At 40.5% G+C, this 21,419-nt stretch overlaps 1 protein-coding gene across 1 annotated transcript; it reads left to right on the top strand.

Moving 5' to 3' along the window:
- Positions 1–953: 953 nt before the first annotated feature.
- TRMT10A (tRNA methyltransferase 10A) lies at positions 954–19,093 on the top strand. Its single transcript, XM_036762315.1, has 8 exons — positions 954–1,128; positions 2,163–2,403; positions 4,402–4,564; positions 7,936–8,007; positions 11,733–11,807; positions 16,061–16,210; positions 17,792–17,897; positions 18,399–19,093. The coding sequence occupies exons 2-8, from the start codon at positions 2,213–2,215 to the stop codon at positions 18,620–18,622; spliced, it is 981 nt and encodes a 326-aa protein (XP_036618210.1). The 5' UTR covers positions 954–1,128; positions 2,163–2,212; the 3' UTR covers positions 18,623–19,093.
- The last annotated feature ends 2,326 nt before the right edge of the window (positions 19,094–21,419 follow it).

The following is a 21,419-nucleotide window of genomic DNA, read 5'->3' as shown; positions in this document are numbered from 1 at the left end:
GCTTTACCACTTAGTAACTCAGTTTTAGTAATCCACAGAGCATGGGACATGCTTTGATGAGTAGACACTCCAACTTACAATGCATGGGATTTTGTGATTATTTAATATAACATAGGCATATTTGAGCCAGCACTACTGAATTGAATCTGAAAATGAGTGCAATGCCAGTGGACATAACATAGGCTCATAGCACACTTGACTCGTCTCAAGCTGTTACAGTTGAATTTGAAGCATGTGAGTTTAATAAATATCTCTGTATGCTCTATTGGGGATAGTTTTCTGGGTTTAAAGCCAAGACCTAGGTTCCACTCCCAACTCTGACACGTATTGGTTGTGACCCTGGACACGTCCCACCTTCAGTCCCTTTACTTTAGTTTAATTAGTGCTTTTCCTCTGAGTTTTCTCATCTGGGAATTCTTTGTACCAAGATTATCCCTTATATTAAAAAAAATTTTTTCTTAAATCACTTATGGTATAAAATTTATTTTATTTTAATAAAATACTAGCTAATAAAATGATATGTGCTGATGCTGATGTGGTTTTATGAAGAGCTTACGCAGCACAATTTTTTTTTTTTGGGTTAAAAAACATCCAGTGACATCATATCTCAATGTGTTTCATTTCTGAAACGGGCTCAATAACGCACTAAAACTGAAATTGCCAAGGAAATCTAAGGTGTGGTTAACATTTATTTTTGCCCCTTAAAAAAGCACGGTGGACAAGTATTGGAGTCAGAGGATTTGGGTTCAAATTCCGTCTATGCAATCTGGGGTGAGACGGGAGTGAGTACAACTGCCCAAGGGTACCCGCCTACTCCGGGCAGTCAGCTTAAAACTAAGCCGGAGACACGCCCAATCACGTTCTACAATCCCCGCCCCGTCCCGGGAGCATGTGCACAAAAAGCTTCCGGTGAGCCACACGGCGGAGGGACTAGAACTGGCGCACTGTGACAACGTCACATACATGCACCCAGAGTGCCCGCCGCAGCCGTTCTACGTCAAGCCACCGCCGTGGCGTCCAAAGCTTCTGCCTCTGGGAGTTGAAGTCCCTTCAGAGAGCGAAGGGGAAGAGAAGCGAGATTCATCGCGAATAGATCTGCGGGTCAGAGGCGGCTGCCGCCTCGCTCGGGTAAGGTGGATCGCAGCCAGGCTGGGAGAAGCGATGAGTGCTTTCCACAAGGCTCTACTGTACTACAGCTGGCGCTTACTACAGGCCTAAGGCTTCCGGGAGGCGTGCGGGCGGGGCAATGCGGGGGGTGGGGCCGGCAGTGAGAGGTGTGGCTTGGGGGGGCGCGTGGTTCCTCTCGCCTCGCCTCAGAGCGAAACGTACTCCGCGGCTCCACCCCCTGCGTAGGACGGGTGGGCGGGACCAGCGATGGTTTTTTTGAAGGGCGTGCACTTAACGTCGCCCCGCCCCCAGAGCCTAACTTACTCCGCGGTTCCACCTTCTATTTAGGGCGAGTTTTGCTTGCTCTCTTTCGCCTCATCCCCTTTACGTGACGAGCTCCTCGGGTTCTCTCTTCCCGCCCCCATACCTTGCGTAATAGTCCGAGTCCACCAATGAGAGGCGGCTTTCTTGTCTCGCTTTGCCCTTTGCACCTAACGTGTCCACGTTGGGCAGGTGGGGCTGGCAATGACTAGTGGCTTTTTCTAGAGGGCGTGTCATTTCCTCACCCCGCCCACTCCTGTATCACGTGCTCTCTGTCCTTCGCTCAGCTTTTCTCTGGCGCTCCCCTTCCACACGTGGGAGGTTGAGAGACTGGGCCAAGATCAGCAAGGTTGTGAGGCCGTCCGACCTATCCTGGGGCTCCTTTGCTGGGTCTTCATTCAGATCACCTTAGCTAACTTATTGAGGGTAGCAGAGGGAAAGACTCTTCTCCCCAGATTTACCTTCCTTTGGCGATTTCACTAATTAATTAAGTGAATTCAATTAGCATCTCCTTCCTGAACTTCATAATCACATCTCCAACTGAATATCCCGTAAACATCGCAAACTATCTTGTATTTACCCTGAATCCATATACTAGACTGGAAGCACCATGAGAAGCTTAGGTCTTGTCTAAACTTTGCATCTCTCTTAGCATAGAAATGTTTGGCGAGTTTCATTCTTGAAAAAAAAAAGGGGGGGCGGCATTTGTGACTCGCTTCTTTGTATCTCCTTAGCGTTGACAAAAGAATACGTCTCAATTGTACAAAGACGCCGACTAATAAATATGTCGACTGACCTGCTCCCAACACCTCCCGAGTCGGATTGTGTGAAAACAAAGCCTGACACGAGTGAGGACCCAGCAGAGCATCTGAAGCCAAGTTTGGACAAAGGAGAAGCCCCCGAGCACATGTCCAAGCGACGGATGAAGAAGCTCCTGAGGCAGAAACAGTGGGAAGAACAGCGAGAACTCCGCAAGTATGGTTTTCAAAATCCGTCTATTATTTTACTTGGGAGCGCGCACTGTTTCAGCCTATGAGACGTGCTGATGCAAACCCCTGGGACAATGAAGACTAATAGGAGGTTGAATGCTGTAGCCATGCACGTTGCAGTTTATTGCGCTGGCTTGCACCCATCTACTCTGAGGAGGGGCTGTGTTATGTGTTACTCTTCTAGCACAGTTTTGCACAGCCATCCATTTTCTGTCACAGATAACACATAGGAGGCAGTGGAGTTTTCAGACTCCAGCCTCTAAAAGGTTCGCCCTTGATCTGATCAGACAGGCAGATACCTTCGGAGGAGTTAATAATCAGCTTTATTCTAGTCTAGTCTTCTCAAAGGGTGGCTGATAATGGCAGTACCAGCTCCTACATCATTCCCTAATCACCTTTATACAGGGGCTAGTGAGAAGGGGGGGCAACTACCCTTACATCTTGACGGGGTCAGTGGAGACAGGCACAGCTGCACTGCCCTAAAACACTCCCCAGTGGGGGCCAGTTGAGGCAGGTACATGCATTCCTCTATACATTACTGGCAAGTTCCCCACTCACTGACCAGTGTCCACTTGCTTTATAGGCAACAGACAAAGAAGGCAGCTTGCCAGCCGTAAGCGCACAGTTTAACTTTAGCAATATCCTTGTTCTGTGCAAGCCTAGTAAATATCGATTATATCACTCCATATCTCATGGCACAGCCTCAGTAGGACTGCCTGTCACTATGATTCTAGGAATTACTATCTAGGATCGTTGGGGCTATTCTGAGTTATTATCTAAAACCTGGAAACTAGACCTCGCTATGGCCATGGATCCTGAGAAACTGATCTCTAAAAGGATAAGAAGATCCTCCTTACATACAGTCATCTACCTCTAAATAGGCAGCTAGGTGTCATAGTAGATAGAATGCTGGGTCTGGACTTAGGAAGACTGGGTTCAAACCCTGCCTTAGAAGCTTATTAGTGATGTAACCCTGGGCAAGAAACTTAATCTCACCCAGCCTCAGTTTCCTTATCTGTAAAATAAGGGTAATGATAGTTTCTACCTCCTAGAGTTGTTGTGAGGATTAAATAATGTAAATCATTATAATAAATAATGCTTGTTAAAAATGTGACTAATGTAAATATATGTAAAATACTTTATATGCACTATGTAAATACTAGCTAGTAGTAGTAATAGCACCCTTTTATGAAATGACTGGTGGAATTGGGCCATATTCTGTTTGCATAAAGTAAAAAACATCTTAATTGCCTCACATACAGATCACGCTTTTGATAACAGACCTGGTTTAGAACCTTTGTAAGTTTAGCTAGAGCTGGTAGTACACAACGCCATAATATCTGGTCCAATTGTTGGAGGTTAGGAACCAGTCAGATAGCTCGGATGTAGTTAAGAAAAAAACAGTTGTTCTTTCATTTCCAAATCAGTGTTTATCAAGCTAATTTGGCCATAAAACATTTGAAATGTAGCATTAGAAAACTAAGTAATCTGGGAGTACGGAATATCCTTGAAGCAATAGAGAGCTATGGATTTTGGGCAGTGGAATAAAAGAAGTAGAGCTTATTTTATATACCCCTAATGTAGTCACATGTAGTTATTTTTGAACTGAAATATAGTTGATTTTATCTTTGATATCTTAGATGGAAAGTATTACCCTAAGAAATTTCTCCTATAACCCCTGTACACATTGTAGAGAACATCACTGTTCTGACTCTGCTGTGGAAAACCACAGCCTGAGATGTCTATAAGGGGATAAGGAAGAACGTTTAATGCAGCATAGCTGCTGAGCTAATAGTGTTAAGAATAAACAAAATTTTGGACACAGATGTTATTTGGGTAGAAATATTTAGACTTCTTTCATCAATTCATATCCTTGTCAACAAAAGCTCTTAATAGGAGCTTTTCAAATGTTAGCTTACTTTTTCATGTCCTTGTCTTATTTATTTACTTATATGACAAATTACTTTCCATTAACCAAATCTAGGCAAAAACGTAAGGAAAGACGCCAGAGAAGAAAATTGGAACGACAGTCTCACCTGGAGTCAAATTCGGATGGCCATGACAAGAAACGTTTTCGAAGTGAGGTCATTCCCAGTCCACTCCGCCTTATTGTTGACTGCAGTTTTGATGACCTGATGGTCTCAAAGGTATTGTGATCAAATGTCCGATTTTGCATAGATGGATCTTTGAAATTGAGTTACTTTTAGAATGAGGCCTTGCCTGGTGAATTATGCTGAATCATTCCTGCCTTAATACTTTCATAACATTTTGAAAAGATGCTTCCTTTTTTTGAGGAAGGGAACTCCTGTTATGGAACCTCTCTCAGCTGATGCACATTAGCAGCTTGTCTGAAGCGTACACTCTTTGAGAATAGCCTGGGGAGACACCCAGAGGTTAATGGATTTGTCCATGGTCCCATAGCTGGTACTGTATGTCAGAACTGGACTTGATCCGAGGCTTTCTTGACTCTAAGGCCTTTCCGCCTTCTATATCTCCCAGATAATTTTTACTAAGTCAAAATAATTGCATTGCATTTCTGTACCTATAAAATGAGTCTAAATAATTTGTATAACAACTAATAAAAGCTATTCTTCATAGAGATTTTTTCTGTAAGTGGTCCCTAATTTATAAGTGGAAAATGATGAAAAATATGAGTTTTCCTTCTCATTGTATCTTGAAGAGATAGCCTGATAAGCCTAATTAATTAAACCACATTAATAGAGATCATATTTTAATTACTGAGCAGAGTCAATAAACATTTATTAAGTGTTTGCTGTGTGTCAAGCAATGGGCTAAGTCAGGTGAGGAACCTGCAGCCTCGAGACCTCATGGGGCTTTCTAGGTCCTCAAGTGTAGCCCTTTGACTGAACCCAAACTTCACAGAACAAATCCCCTTAATAAAAGGATTTGTTCTGTAAAATTTGGACTCAGTCACTCAAGTACCTATAAGGTCACATGTGGCCTCCAGGCTGCCAGTTCCGCACCTCTGGGCTAGGTGCTAGGGATACAGAAAAAATAAAAGTCTGCTCTTGAGGAGCTCATGATCTAATGGGAGAGATGATCTGCAAACAAGTCTATGGACAAATAAGTTAAAAATTGGATAAATTGGAAGTAATCAATGGAGAGGTGGTGGTAGAATTAAGGAAGGTTGGGAAAGGCTTTCTGTAGAAGGTGAGATTTTAATTGGGACTTGAAGGAAACCAGGAAAACCAGGAGGTGGAGATGAGGAGGAAGAGCATTCCAAGAAGCCAGAGAAAATATTGGGAGATAGGAGATGAAAAGTCTTCTTTGAGGAATAGCCAGGAGGCCAGGGTCTCTTTATTGCAGACTACATAGGGGAGTAAAAGTTTTAAGAACGGAAAGGGGAAAGAAATCAGGTTATGAAGGGCTTTTGGTGACAAACAGAAGATTTTATATTTGATCCTAAAGGTGATAGGAAGCCCCTGGAATTCATTGAGGAGTGGTGACTTGGACAGACCTGTGCTTTAGAAAAGTCACCTTAGTGGCTGGATGGAGGATGGGGGATGGGCTGGAGGAGAGAGGCTTGAGGCAGGCAGACCCAGCAGCAGCTGAGGGGATGAGGTCCTGGACCAGGGTGGTAGCAGTGTCAGAGGAGAGAAGGAGGTATATTTGAGAGGTGTTGTGAAGATGAAATTGACAGGCCTTGGCAACAGCTTGAATATGGGGGGTGAGAGAGAGTGAGGAATCCAGAAGGACTCCTAGGTTTTGAGCCTGAGGGACTGGGAGGGTGGTGTTGCCCTCTATAATACTAGAGACCATAAGGAGGAGGGGAGGGTTTAGAGAGAGAGATAGTGAGATCTGTTTTGGGCTTGTTGAGTTTAACATATCTATGGGACATCTAGTTTGAGATGTCTGAAAGGCAGTTGGAGATCTGAGACTAGAGGTCCTTAGAGAGATTAGGTCAGATAGGTAGGAGGAGAAGCAGGAGAAAGTGGTGTCCTAGAAGCCTAAGGAGAAGAGGGTGATTGACAGTGAGTGTCAAAGGCTGCAGAGGATCAAGATGGATGAGCATTGAGAAAAGGCCATTGGATCTGGCAATTCAGAAATCATTCATTAGTAATTTTGGAGAGAGCAGTTGGAGTAGAATGGGATCAGACTGTGGAGTTAAGAAGATAGTGAGAAGAGAGGAAGTGGAGGTGCCTATTCTAGTCAGCTTTCTCAAGGAATGTTGCCACAAAAGGGAGGAGAGGCATGAGACGCTAGCTAGAGGGGACGGACAGTGAGGGTTTTCTGAAGATGAGAGAGACATGGGTGTATTTAGAGGCAGTAGAGAAACAGCCAATCATCAGGCAGAGCTTGAAGATAAGTGGGGGATAATAAAGGGACAGCCTGCTAGAGTTGATGGGAGGTGAGGAGATGAAGGGTCCGTGTAGAGGCATTTGCCTTGGCGAGGAGAAAGACCATCTCGTTATGTGAAACAAGGGTGAGGGTGACTATAGTGGCAGAGAATGTCTGTGGGATACGAGTTGAGGAGGAGAGGAGAAGAAGCTCTCAGAGATTGGCCTCAGTTTTTTCAGTGAAATATGAGACAGGGTTCTTAGGGGAGGAGGAGGGGCATAGGGAAGCCATGGGAGGTTTGAGGAGGGATGGGTAGGTTTGGAAAAGTTGATGTGGTGAGTTGAATGCTGAGTTAGTGAGGTGTAAAAGTAACCTTGCTGAGATTGAGATTGTGTAATGAATCTATGGATCTAGTCAGCACAGTTTTGTGATTTTCCCTAGCTTTCTTGAGCAATATGTGAGTAGGAGTGAAGGCAGAGGAAGTGATCCAGGGTATAGGTGTGGCAGGGCGAGATTGGTGATAAAATAAGGGATTCAAGAAAAGAGGACTGTGTGGTTCCTCCAACGACCTACTAAGGTGTCAAGATAGAGAAGGGATGGGAGCGTAGCTAATGCAGGGGTCATGGCCTGTAAAGAACTGAGGGGTCAAGGGATTGGAGATCACAGTGTGGACAAAGAAGTGGGTTTGAAGTTGCAAGGCAGTTGGAGAGCTGGAATGACAGCAGGTTATGGTGGGCTAAAGAAATTTCAGTGTTAATGACATGGAACATTTGTAGGTGGGGCAAGATCAAGAGTATGAACATCTCTGTGTGTAGCTGTGGGATGATGGAGGAGGAAGTTAAGGAAAATAAACAAGTGGAGGACTGGGGAGGTTAGGATGTTTGAGAGAGTATTGGAAATACAAAAATAAAGGAGAACGTTCCCTCAGTGATACTTAAGAGAAGAGCAGAAAATTTGGGGAAAAGCCAGTGGTTAATTTTGTCTTAAACAGGGACAAAAACATAAAGTGATAAGACTTTACAGAATAGTAAAACTATTCTAGTGATTGGGTAGTTAATACCGCAGGGCATTTGTATGACAATCATCTGGATGAATTTACATGCTCCTCCAACTCTTGTTTTGATGCTAGACTTTTCTATTGCTCTAAAACAAGGGAATGACCAAAATGGACAGTTGAATTTGGGAACTTTGTTCTGAAAATGAAACATTTTGTTCATAGGATATTAAGAAGCTCCATAAACAGATTCAGAGGTGTTATGCAGAAAACCGTCGAGCATCACATCCTGTGCAGGTGAGGTCCAGGAAATTAAAATAAGCTTTCATCTTTTTGTTGTGCCGTTGTTGCTTTAATGTCACAAGGGTATGATGACATTCTTGTTCTGTTTCTAGTCACTCTTGATATAATATGTGTTTGGGCATAGCCCTTCAAAATTTAAAATCTCATCTTTTTTCACGTCTGCATTAGTTCTAAGGGAAAGCTAAGTTAGAATGTCTTACAATCTCTCACACAATCTGATGGACTGTTCTCTGCCCTTCATTGTCTCTTGTGTCCTGCTGTTGCTTTCCTTTTGCACTTACGGTCTACCTACTTGCTTTCCCACATTCAGCTCCTTTCTGCTTAGGATGTCTTACCCCTGACTGATTTGAGTTCTTTTTGACTATGTTTTGTTCTCATTTGGTTTTATTTGTTGGGGGTTGACAGATCCAGTATTGGGTCAGTTTTTTTTTTCTTTCAAGACTGCTCAAGACTGAGCTTCTAAAACTAATCCTCCTATTTAGGCTCAGGGTCTTTTTACTTTGCTATATGTATTTGAAATTCGAAAGGTTGAGTATTACTGACTCCTTTGGTTCAAGAGCCAGTAAGTGGGATTTAGATGGAAGGAAATGTAATATAGTCCAAAGAATGCAACAGAAATCTAATTCTAGAGCGGCAGAGACAGCACAAGGTTGAAGTGAGACATTTTTCTAGCCCAAGACAACTTAGGACAGGGTTGGGGAACCTGCAGCCTCGAGGCCACATGTGGCCTAGAAGGTCTTTGAGTACTGCTTTTTGACTGAGTCCAAGTTTTACAGAACAGATCCTTTTATTAAGGGGATTTGTTCTGTGAAGTTTGGATTCAGTTAAAAGGCTGGACTTGAGGGCCTAGGGGGCCACATGTGGCCTTGTGGATATAGGTTCCCGAACCCTGTGTCTTAGGAGGTTGAAAGGAGGACTATTTGGGGAAAAAAAAAGACAGATAAAGAAGAGGTCCTACAACATTCCTTTTATGTTAGAAATATGATTTTGATACCTAAACCAGGGAAAGCAGGAACAGAGAAAGAAAATTGTAGGCTAATTTCCCTAATGAATATTGATATAAAAATTTTTAATAAAATATTAGTAAGGCGGTTACAATAACATATCCCCAAAATCATACCCTGTGACCAGGTGGAATTTATACCAGGAACTCAGGGCTGGTTCAGTATTAAGAAAACTATAAGCATAACTGACCGTGTCAGTTACAAAAGCAACAAAAACAAATATGATTATCTCGATTCAGAAAACACTTTTTAACAAAATACATCCATTCCTATTAAAAACACTAGAAAACAGAGGAATAACTGGAGCCTTTCTTAAAATCATAAGTAGTATCTATCTAAAATCAATGACAGGCATTATCTGTATATGGGGATAAGCTCTCCTAGTAAGATCAGAGGCAAGGATGTTCTTTATCACCACTATTCATTTTTATATTAGAAACGCCAGCTATAGCAATAAGACAAGTTGAGGGAATAAACATAGGCAGGGAGAAAACAAAGCTATCACTCTATGCACATGATAGATAGTATACTCAGAGAACTCTAGAGAATCAACTAAAAGACTAGTCAAAACAATTAACAACTTTAGCAGAATCGCAGGATATAAAATAAACCCACATAAAATGTCAGCAGGAAGAGACAGGAAGAGAAATTCCATTTCAAATCACTGCAGTCATTATAAAATATTTGGGAGTCTACCTGCCAAGACAAACCCAGGGACTGTATGAACATAATTATAAAACACTTTCCCATCAAATAAAGACAGATCCAAAGAATTGCAGAAATAGTAATTGTTCATGGTCAGGCTGAGCCATCATAATAAAAATGACAATTCTCCCTAAATTAATTTACTTATTCAGTGCCATGTCAATCAAACTACCAAAGAATTATTTTAAAATACATCTGGAAGAAAAAATGGTCAAGAATATTAAGTGAATCAGCAAAATGAAAATGTGAAAGAAGGTAACCTAGCAGTACCAGATTTCAAACTACATTAAACAGTAGGTCAGTAGAATAGATTAAGTACATACTACACAATAGTAAATGACCATGATAATCTAGTTTTTGATAAACTCAAAGATCCAAGCTTTGGGGGCAAGAATTTACCATTTGACAAAAAGTGCTAGGAAGACTGGAAAGCAGTTTAGCAACAATTGTGCATAGACCAACATGTCACACTGTGTGCCAAGATAAGGTCAGAGTGGGTAAATGATATAGTCCTAAAGGGTGATATAAGCAAATTAGAAGAGCATGTAAAATTTTACCTGCCAGATCTATGGATAAGGGAAGAGTTGGTGAGCAAATGAGATAGAGAGGATCATGGGAAGTAAAATAGATAATTTTGATTGCATGAAATTGAAAAAGTCTTGCACAAACAAAGTCAGTATAGCCAGAATTAGAAGGAAAACAGGAAATTGGGAGAAAGACATTTACAGCAGGTCTCTCTGATAAAGGCCTCGTCTCTCGAATATATAAGGAACTGAGCCAGATTTATAAAAATAAGAGCTATTCCCTGGTTGATAAATGGTCAAAGGATTTGAACAGGCAATTTTCGGGAGAAGAAATCAAAGCTATCCATAATCATATTAAAAAATGCTCTAAATCACTATTGAGTAGAGAAATACAAATTAAAACAAATCTGAGGTACCATCTCATACCTGTCAGAAATGACAAATGCTTTAGGGGATGAGGAAAAGTAGGTACACTAAGGCACTATTGGAGTTGTGAACTGGTCCAATCATTCTGGAAAACAATTTGGAACTATGCCCAAAGAGCCATAAAATTGAATGCAGCAGTTCTTTTTGTGGTGGCAAAGAATTGGAAATTGAGAAGATACCCTTCGGTTGTGGAATGGCTGAACCCATTGTGGCATATGATTGTGATGGAGTACTATGGTGCAATAAAAAATGATGAGGCAGATGGTTTCAGAAAAAACTTGAGAAGACCTATATGAGCTGATGCAAAGTGAAGTGTGCAGAATCAGGAGAGAATTTGATTCTCAAAAATTTTTTTTGATGAATTTTAGAAATAAATATTTTTTTTTAAAAGAAAGAAACAGTGCTGTCCTGGAAATTTAGAAGGCCTTGATCCTGGGTCCACTTCTGTCAGTGTTTGTATTCAATCAAAGGAACAAAGAAATAGTAACTGATTGTTCAGCATAGGGACAGTTTTCAGATAAGACATCAACTTGAGATGTATAATTATAAGAAAACTCCTTGCATCAATCTTTGGATCTGACTGAGTTTCTAGTATTCATAACCAAAGTCCTTAGTTAAGGGTCTCTAAGCAGCAGGTAGAGGTGACCTAGCCTCCCAGCCATGCAGGGTTAGGTTCAAACAATACAATAATGTTTTCTCGTAATTGAATAAAGTTCCTTCACAAGACAGAAATTGGACTAGACTCATAATTGAATAGAAAGGGAACTTAGCTAGCTCCAGAATTGAATCACAAGATGGAGTCAGTGTAGTTCACTCAATTCCCACAATTTTCTAGGGTTGGTGTATGCATGGACAGTAGTGGACATCTATCGGGAGCATCAAAAAAAATTGAATGCGAAGAAGCAGAATTCAGATTTTGTTCCCCATAGACAAATAGGAATTTTTTTCTGCGTGCCATTGATGTAGAAATAAGTATTAGAGAACTAAATATTCACTGTTCTTTTTCTGCTTCCTCTTTTTTTTCCAACCTCTTGTCTCTCGTTCCACAATCTCCATCTAGTATTATTTGACCAGCCATGGAGGTCAGCTGAAAAAGATCATGGACGAAAATGACAAAGGATGGGTCAACTGGAAGGTAATTCAATCCTGGTAAATGCCTTGCTTCATATATGAGTGTGTTTAAATTTCTACATTTTATTGCCTAAATTGTTGTATACGTCGTGCTAGCGCTTAGCCTTATAAGGGGATGAACTTTGTCTTTGGCAACGACACACTTAGTGGCCAAGGATCACAGAATCAAAGATCTAGAGCTGGAAGGAAAGTTAAATTTAGTCTGGCCCGCTCATGTAGAGATGAGGAAGTTGAGACTTAGAGAAGTTAAATGATTTGCCCAGAGACATGTAGGTTTGTAATGGCAGGGAAAGGATTTGACTCCAGGTCTTTTGACTTCAAATCCAGTATTTTTTCTTCTCCATCATTTTGCCTTTCTAGAACAAAGTGAGTAAGAATAGAATTTAAAGCAACAGATATTTATTAAGTGTTGCTAGTTGCTGCAGATACAAAGACAAAGATGAAACAGGGCTCGACAAGGACCCGATTTAATCAAAGAGATTACATTTCACTAGGGGGAGAGATCAAAGCAAGATGATACGTGTAATACAGAGAAAATATAACTGTGGGGCGCTGCTGGATGGTGCTATCCCAGACCTTTTGGATGGAGGCCTTCCTTGGAACCTAGAAGACCTTGCTTTTAAACCTACCTCTGCCACCAACTTGCTATGTAACTGAGTCAGCCACTTAACTTTTCTGTTTTGTTTTTTTCATTTATAAATTATCGTACTTTAAAAGGTGTGTCAAATTTGTTAGGTAATAAATGTAAGGGTGCTATATTATTTTAATACAAGATAAACTCTAAACCTAAAATATATTTTGCAAATCTTAATTTTGAAAAAGAATGCATTTCAGAGCTGAGTAACATAAAGCTGAAGTGATGTGCCCAACGTTATATGGATAGTAAGTGGCAAAGCCAGAATTTGATCCCAACTCTTCTGATTCCCAATCAGAAAACCCCTTTCACCAAAATTCCACCATGTTTGTCAAAAGAATCAATAAGTGGGGGCAGCTAGGTGGCACAGTGAGGAGAGTACCAGCCCTGGAGTCAGGAGGACCTGAGTTCAAATGTGGTCTCAGACACTTGAAACAGTTACTAGCTGTGTGACCTTGGCCAAGTCACTTAACCCCAATTGCCCTGCCTTTTCCCCTCAAAAAAAAATCAGTAATCTACTTTGATTCTGTCCCTAGTTTACAGTTTTAATTCTTGCTTGCTTTTCCCTTCATCTTTTAAAAGCATCAATTATACCCCCATGTACGCATGGCTTCATTCTGGGTAACATACAAAGCAGATTTAATAAATGTGGTCTCTTCTTATTAAAGTTTAAAATGGCAGTCATGTGCAGATCATTATCTCATGAAGGAACAAATACATGTGCAGAATAAAAGCAAATACAAAAAGTAAGTCCGTAACCAAATAAATTAGAACTTTATGTAATGTTTCTCTTGGGCCATATTCAAGGGAGTTTATTCATCAGAAGACTCATTCTTAGAACACTTTGACCTGTGACACAGTTCCCCCAAGTTTATGGCTTCCATATTATTTACATTGTTTGCAGATAGTGGGACAAGTGAATTTAATGGATCAGAGTGAAAGAAGGTCATGATTTATGAGTTAATCATGGGAACTGTTAGGCGGAGCTATCTGAGTAGCTAAAGGGAGGGAGTTTGGGAAGCTAGGAGTTGAATATTGTTCTAGGACAGACCTGAGAGAGGTTCCCAAGAAGTTTTAATTTTATCAGATTAAGGGGGAATTGAATAAATTTGCCAGGAAAGAACAAAATGGCTGTGCTTAGTGCAGTGACAAATTCAATTATTTGGGTGACTAAAAGCTTTTGATGATAATGATGGGCAGTGACAAGGAAATGAGCGAGAACAGCTGGGGTGTGTGATGAAAAGCCTCTGGCAGAGGCAGAAGATCTTGTTAAATTAACAGGAAACCCTGTCAGGCCTTTACAGAGGGCATATAGCATATTCACATTAATGGAAAGCACTTCCTAAAATGTCATCTCCTCTGCAGAATCCCAGATGAGTGGTCTTCCAATGTCTACGTGAAGACCTCTAGTGAGGGGCATCCCACCACCTCCCCAGGCAGCTCGTTCCAGTTTGAGGCAGCTCTCTTCCATACATTGAGCCAAAATTCTACTCCTAATGTGGAGTTTTGCCCTTTGGGGCAGCAGAAAATGGGGAGTCATATTAGAGCTCTCCCTACAAACTTGTTGACATTGTCTATTAATGATTGATTATTCTTTGGAGCTACTACTGGACTGGCCAAATCCATTGTGTTTTCTCTTGGCCAGCATCTCTCCACCTTGTGCACAAGAACTACCTGTGCGACTTTGTAAAACATTTTGTGGAAATCAGGTATTCTATACATATGACATTCTTTTCAACAGCATCCCTTTTTTTGGTTAATAAGTTGCATGTGGAAGAGGTCACATCTATAAGGTGACAACAAGAGGTGACATCAGTGGACTAAGGCTTAGGTTGTTAGAATTAAGAGGGAGAGGTGGAGTCATGAAATGTTACATAGGAAAAAATGACCGATTTTTAGGAGTTGGCTATATACGAACACACACATTTATGGAGAGAGAGAAGCCAAAGGTGAGACCTTTTTGGACCTCATTCCCCTTATCTGTAATTACAGATGTAATTATAATTACAAAACTGGAAAAATATTCTTATGGGATTAAAGAAATTTTTTTTTGCAATTTCTCTAGGATTGAGGGAGCAAACCACACTAACTATAGGACATGACTGCAGACATGGAGGGCAGCTGCAGAATTTGGGTTAAATTTAATAATGAGTAAAAGCTTATACATTAATTCTGGGGAACAAGAAAGGCTGGTTCTTTCCAGTCCGTGATTCTATTGCCTGCAGAGGCCACTACAAATGTAATGAGAGGCCCCAGTTATCTTCCCTGGTGTCTCAGACTTAAAGTCTGTCCCCTCTTTTTAGCCACTTATGGCTTTCGGCATGCATAAATTTGTCCAAATCTTGTTGGATCATTCAGGTTTTTTCCTGATAGCTTAGCACTTTTTCAGAGGTAAATGAATTCAGAAATGTATTGCTGTTATCTCTTACACATCACGGGAGTGTGGGGTGCAGCACTCCCATGATCTGAAAAATCTACTTAAAATTTTTTGGCCTTCCCTTTGTACCAGAGAAGGTATTATTATTATGGTATGAGAAGATAAAATATGTTGATATCATATAATACTATACATGTTATTTTATGCATTTCTGAGTTTAAACTTCTTCTATGTTGTCTGCTGGTCTTTGTGTGTTGTCTGGCTTCTACAAAACTCCCCCGAAATTCCGATTTAATTTCTTATGCCGACCTGCGATATATCGAAACCTCAGTGGGGAAAGTTGCAGTATGGAAGGAATACAATACTAGCATCTACTAAAGTCCTCCATCAGTGCCCCTTTATGGCTTAGTGCTGAATTTATGAAGGCTGTCCCAGCAGAGCATCAGCTCCAGCAAGCTCTGCACAGCCTGAAAACCTTCAAGGAGAGGCTTCATGAATGGACTCTGTGATGTCCGTTTAACAAGGACTGGCCTTGCTGTGTTTGGAGAAGCTCATTGTTGAACTAGTCCTAAAGACTGTCTTCTAAATTATGGCGTGATTGGTATCTGATAGAGGGAATGCCCCCACTCATAAGCATCACACAGCTGGAAAGCCTCAGAGTAGGAAGAAGTATCATGCCTCATTTTATCTGTACCAAACGCAGCTCAGACAATTTTTAAAAGGTGATTCTTTTGGCCTCTTGGCATTTAGGACACATTTTGAACATGTCGAAACTTCAAGTATTCTGCCCACTGGCACAGGTTCATATTTGGAGAGATTTACCAGATCTTGAGGGCTTGTGTAGGAAAGGAGTGGAAGGTGAGAGTGAAAAGTGAATGTTGAGTTAAAAGGCTTGGACTTCACCCTGCAGATAGTGGGGAGCCATTGGAAGCTTTTGACCGGGAGAGTGAAACAGTGAAAGAATTAGATCCAAGGTTATTGGGGCATCAGAATCCAGGATAGTTTAGAGCAGGAAACAGCTAGGTAAAGGAAGACAAGTTAGAAGTCTGCTGTGGTCATTTAGGTGATTGGATGGAATATGATCTACATTTTATAAGGACTTTCATCTCAGTGTGAGAAGAACTGTTTTAATCATAAAACACATTTTAGAGTTTGGGGCAAGAAAGAGAAGACCATCCTCACTCCTGAGTTTGCTTTAGCTAGATGACTCTTTGGTTAATAACTTCACCAACTTTGTGTCTTCAAGGATATCCATATCAAACCAGAGCACTATAGTGAACTTATGAAGAAAGAGGACTTGGTGTATCTTACGTCAGATTCACCTAATATACTGAAGGAACTGGACGAATCCAAGGCCTATGTGATTGGAGGCCTGGTGGATCACAATCATCACAAGGTGATTATGCCTATGTGGCTGGGTGGCTAGGGCAGCCCTTCCCCCCAGGGCCCCAGGCAGCTCTGAGGCAGAGAGGCTGCAGAGTTGTCAACACTTCTCTTCAGCAGAAGCTTCCCCCGCTTGTGAGATCACAGATCAAGTACCCGCCAAATATGCTTCTAGCATTTGGTGATGAAAGAGACAAAATGGGTCTGGGCCACTTGCTCTGGCACTGTCCATCTCATCTTGGAGTCCTTGGCTTTGTTGACATGATCCAGCGCATTTTCCTGTCTCCTTGCTTTGTCCTGGTCTAACTTTGCCGTCTGTCAGAATGACTACTTAATTGTAGAGCTGCTTTTTCCAGAGGGAGTCCTACAGTCCTTTCCCAATATACTAAAATCCATTTAACTAAAAAAAAGTATTAAATGAGGAAAATTCGTACAGAAAGTGAAAGTAACCTATCAAGACACTATGTCCAAAAAAATAGGAAGCAGTTATTTCTCTGTAACTTCTCAGCAAGTGTGTACAGTGAGCTTCTTCAAACTCTCAAGCCTTCCCATGCTATCTCCTTAAGCATAAATTAAAATAATTCTTTTAATTCTTCTTCTGTGGCCATATTTATTTGTTATATCTTTTTCAATTAAGAAATACTTTAATTCATGTATTTATAGTGTATATTATAACAGACTACAAAGTTAATTTGCAATAGTTTATATTCTGGTTATCCAGTATGTGGATAATTCAAGGACTTGGCTTCGATTTTTCCTTCTGCTCTTTGTCTTTTTTGACTATTTTAATACTTTTCAGACTCCTGCCTCAAGGGTTTACAGGGAGCAGAGAAGAGTTGGAATTCATATCAGTGAGTTTGGCTAGTAGTTTTGATAAAATTTTGGGGAAGAAAAAAACTATAAGACAAAAATCTATTTTTTTGATCCAAAGTGATCTGTATATTTCATTTTTTCATGCTTTTTTCTCGCTATATACAGGGTGTCCCAAGAGTCTTAGTCTTGTTTTAAGCTTTAATAGCTATACTATTTATTTTAATTTCTACTAAAACTTTAATAGCTTAAAACCTCACTAAAACTTTTTTGGGACACCCTGTGTAATTGAAATATAGCTGTTTGCATCTTATGTTGTATTCTACATCTTGTTGCTGTAAAAAAGATTAAAGTTTATTTTGTATTCATTTTGTATTATCTTCCTGTCCTCTTCTAGAGAAAGTTAATGATGCTTCTATGGAAATTCAGTATGTTATACTATATAGTGACCTAAAAGTCTTGGTGAAGTTTTAATCTTTAATACCAATTAATAACTAGGAAGGTAAAGAAGAAAGAAGAGATCTGAAATGTTCTCTTATAGACACAGGTCTTATCAGAGCTTGGGAGGCACATTACCTTCTAAAAATGACGGTTATAAGAAGGAAGAATATCCCAACCACAGTGAAAGAAAATAATGACAAGTTTTCCCAGAAAGCATTCTTTTTAGTTTGCATTAAGGCCTTGTTTGCTTAGGGTCCTCGCCTAACCCCCCCCACTCCTCAGTATCACAGACCTTGATTTGAAGTAGCATATTCCAGTGCCAATTACAGTGTCCTTTTTCCAGGGTATCACATATAAACAAGCCTCAGAGCATGGAATTCATCATGCACAGCTTCCTCTTGGGGATTTTGTGAAAATGAATAGTCGAAAAGTTTTAGCTGTTAATCATGGTAAGTTCTGAAATGGTTAGGCAGAAGACGTTCGAGTATTGACAAACCTATGGAAAAAGAGCATCAGGACTAAGCCTCTTTCAGACTGTATTCGGATATCCTTGAAGTACATTCCTTAGCTCCCAGACACAGTTTATCACCCAGTCTCTTTTCAAGAGAGGGCTGTCCAGGGTATAAAGGTATGTGCATGGGGTGAGTGACCGTTTACAAGACTGGGCTGTAGAGGTGATAACTGTTTCCTTTTTTTAGTGCCACATTGGAAGAAACTTAGACTACTACTTCCTGACAGTATTTGTTCCACAATAAATCTAAGTTATGGCATGTCAAGAAGTATGATGGGAACAGAAGGAGGAAGGGAAAGAAAGAAAAGGAAACCATTTTTATACTTGTTAATTGATGGGGGAAGAGGACTGGCTTTTGGAAAAACTGCTTGAATTCAGTAATAGAGAAGAAAGGGGATTGCTCTGTTAAGAAATTGGTGGGTTTTTTTTTCCTTTATAGTTTTTGAGATTGTATTGGAGTATCTCGAGACCAGAGACTGGCAGGAGGCATTTTTCAGCATCCTTCCTCAGCGGAAAGGTGCTGTCCCCGCAGACAAAGCCTGTGAAAGCTCTTCACGCAAATGCTCCAGTGCCAAGGATGAGGAGGAGAGCGACTCGAGTGCAGAGGAAAGCACCGATAACGCGCAGGCCTCAATACAAGAAGGAGAGGCGCAGAACACGTAGCGCTCGGCTGTGGCAGTTGGCAGAGAGGGAGAATCTGAGGTGCCCCTAATGTCTGGCATTGGAAGGGAGACCTGCGTTTCTGTTACACTCTTGATTTAGTTACATCAGTTATTCTACATGGGTGAGCCCTTTGAAGATTAACTGAAAGATGATAATTTTTTAAATTTATCCTCAGCAGTTTAGAAAATGAGTGCCTAAGGAATTAACACTTAATGATTGATCATTGTACAAACGGAGTGTACAGGAATAGATCGAGTGCTGGGCCTGGAGAAAGGAAGACCTTGAGTTTGCATCCTGCCTCAGGCACTGACTGACTGTGTGACCCTGTCAGAGGTCCTCTGACCTCCAGCTGCTTCAAGCTTCTCATCTGTAATGGCTGCAGCAGAGGCCCCAGCTCACAGGGTTACTGTGAGCATGGAACAAGATAATAAATTTGTAAAGTGCTTTGTAAACCTTAAAGCAGTATATAAACGTCAGCTGTTACTATTACCGTTATTCCTTCAGTCTTCCAGTATTTGCCGTTGTATCATTTCACGTGATTGCTTTATCTGTTGTCAGTAGCCATCTGAACCACTCTTAAGTTTTTCCATGGTGGCAGGGTAGTGTGTGAACGCTGAGGAAGCCCACCTTAATGCTCTGCTTGGTGGATGGGTTTGGGATGGGTGGGTGGGTTAATCTTTGATCTTACATGCCATCTGATTACTTTTTTTAAAAAATAGGAGTGAATTTTTATGTTTGGTTCTCTCTCCATTAAATCCTGATATAATTGTTCTTCTCTTCCCTTATCCCTCCTTCAAAGGGAAAAAAAAATTGGGCCCAGGTATAAGAGGGAGGCTCATGAGATCCCTGCTCTCTCCACCCCTCACTTCAGTGTCTGAATAGCTTTATTCTGTCTTCTTCCTTGCCTCTCCTTCCTTGAGGAATTTTTTTTAATGCTTTTTCAACCTGCAACCCAGCTTGATGTTTTTTCCCCCTCATTTGACCCCAAGAGATATTGGGAGTCTCAAGGGTCCTAAGTCTTTTTTTTTCTGCCTTATGATCTTGCCCTTTTGAGGTCCATTTGAGTTTCCTTTGCTGGGTTTGCCTTTAAAAGGCCCTGGATAGCCTTGGCTTTCTCAGGGAGAATGCTTGCAAGTTGTCAATTTCTGAATACCCAACTTTGTAGGATAACTACTAATTATTGGGTATAGGTCTTTTTCCTCAGGTTTCTGGTTGATATTTTTTAATCCTTTTCTTTTATTGTTGATAAAGTTTGACATCATAATTAGAGTTCTTTGTAGTATGCCCTATTTCATTTTGTAGTTGTAATATTTCTTCTTTGACTTGGGAATTCTGAGGAGCTTGGCAGTCACAGATTCAGGGTGTGTTCACACAAACACACACAAACATGTATGAAAAATGAATTTTTCCCCACCACCAAGTCATGTTGAAATAGCTCTAATAGTTCTCTTAGGTGCTAACTCTGCTTCTAACCTGTGGATTCTCTATATGTACTTTGCATTTTGGTTCTGATACTTCTGGGAAATTTTCATCTGTGATTTCTTGAAATACCATGTTCAGATTTTTTGGTTTAATTGTACATTTGGGAGCGTGCATCAGTTCTTATATATGTTTCACCATCTGTTCTCAAGGATAAAGCTGGGTCACTGAAATTAATCTCAATTCAACTGCCTATTAGTGATTTTCTTTCATTTACATCATTATAGTCATTGTTTATATGGTCCTGGTTCTACCTGATTCACCCAGTATCAGTTCAGTAGAAGTCTTTCTATGCTTCTCTGAGTTTGTCCCTTCTTGCTTAGGATCATAGAAATACAGATTCAGAACTGATAGAGACCTCAGGCCATTTGGTTTAGCTGCCTCATTTTACAGAGAAGAAAATGGGCCCAGAGAAGTTAAATAACTTGGCCAATGTCACACAAATAGTAAATATCCAAGGTAGGATTGGAACTCAGATCTGTTAACTCCAAAGCCAGTGCTCTTTGCATTCTGCCTCCTTCCCTATGTTTACACATCAGCATTTGTTCAGACACTCCCCATTCAATGGATTTCTGCTTTTGACCTCTTAGGTTTGCCTCGTGGTGGAATCAAGTCAAACATGTTTCCTCTGCTAATTCCAAATTGTCTTCCAGAATCTTTGGACCATTTGACAGCTCTATAAATATGCATATCTTTTCACAAAACCTTTAACTACTCCCAACTTTTATCATCTTTGCCAATTTGATGAGTATAGTGTAAAATCTCAGAGTTGCTTTAATTTGCATTCCTCTTCATTAGTAACTTAGAATATTATTTTCATATGATTTGATAATTTTCAATTCTTTTGAAAACTATTCACTCTTGAAAACTTTTACCACTTTATTTGGGAAATGTTTTTGATTTTCTCAATCTTGGATATCACATTTTTATAAAAGATAATTGATGAAAATATTTCCCCCACTCAAAAGTTTATTGTCTTATTTTAATCACATTTTTAAAATTTTATATAACCAAGATGGCTTTTTGTGATCCCCTATATCCCTTGTTTTGTTATGAGTTACTCCCAGCCATAGATCTGAAAGGTATCACTTTCTTTTCTTTCTTTTTCTCTTATGATGTGTTATCTTATGTTTGGGCCACTTAGCCATTTTCAGCTTCTTGTGTTATATGGTATAAGATGTTGCTCTTATCCTATTTGCTGTTAAACTGCTTTTCTCTCAGTTTTCCCAATGGTTCTTGTAGATAAGTGTTTCAACAATCTGGCTAGCAGCTGTTGTGGGGGTGAAAACCCAACAACAAGAACGCTACCAGCCCGCTG

Source organism: Trichosurus vulpecula, chromosome 6 (genome assembly GCF_011100635.1).
Source record: "Trichosurus vulpecula isolate mTriVul1 chromosome 6, mTriVul1.pri, whole genome shotgun sequence".
Classification (NCBI taxonomy): Eukaryota; Metazoa; Chordata; class Mammalia; order Diprotodontia; family Phalangeridae; genus Trichosurus; species Trichosurus vulpecula.
Note: the sequence above shows the minus strand (reverse complement) of the source record. Positions and strands in the feature narration are given on the sequence as shown.

What these genes read in the sequence shown, in the direction of transcription:
- TRMT10A (XM_036762315.1), top strand. Translation starts at nt 2,213, where the DNA reads ATGTCGACTGACCTGCTCCCAACACCTCCCGAGTCGGATTGTGTGAAA. An exon ending in GAGCATCACATCCTGTGCAG is followed by an intron (nt 8,008 to 11,732) that starts GTGAGGTCCAGG and finishes ATCTCCATCTAG; the next exon opens with TATTATTTGACCAGCCATGG. An exon ending in AAGGATGGGTCAACTGGAAG is followed by an intron (nt 11,808 to 16,060) that starts GTAATTCAATCC and finishes TGTGTCTTCAAG; the next exon opens with GATATCCATATCAAACCAGA.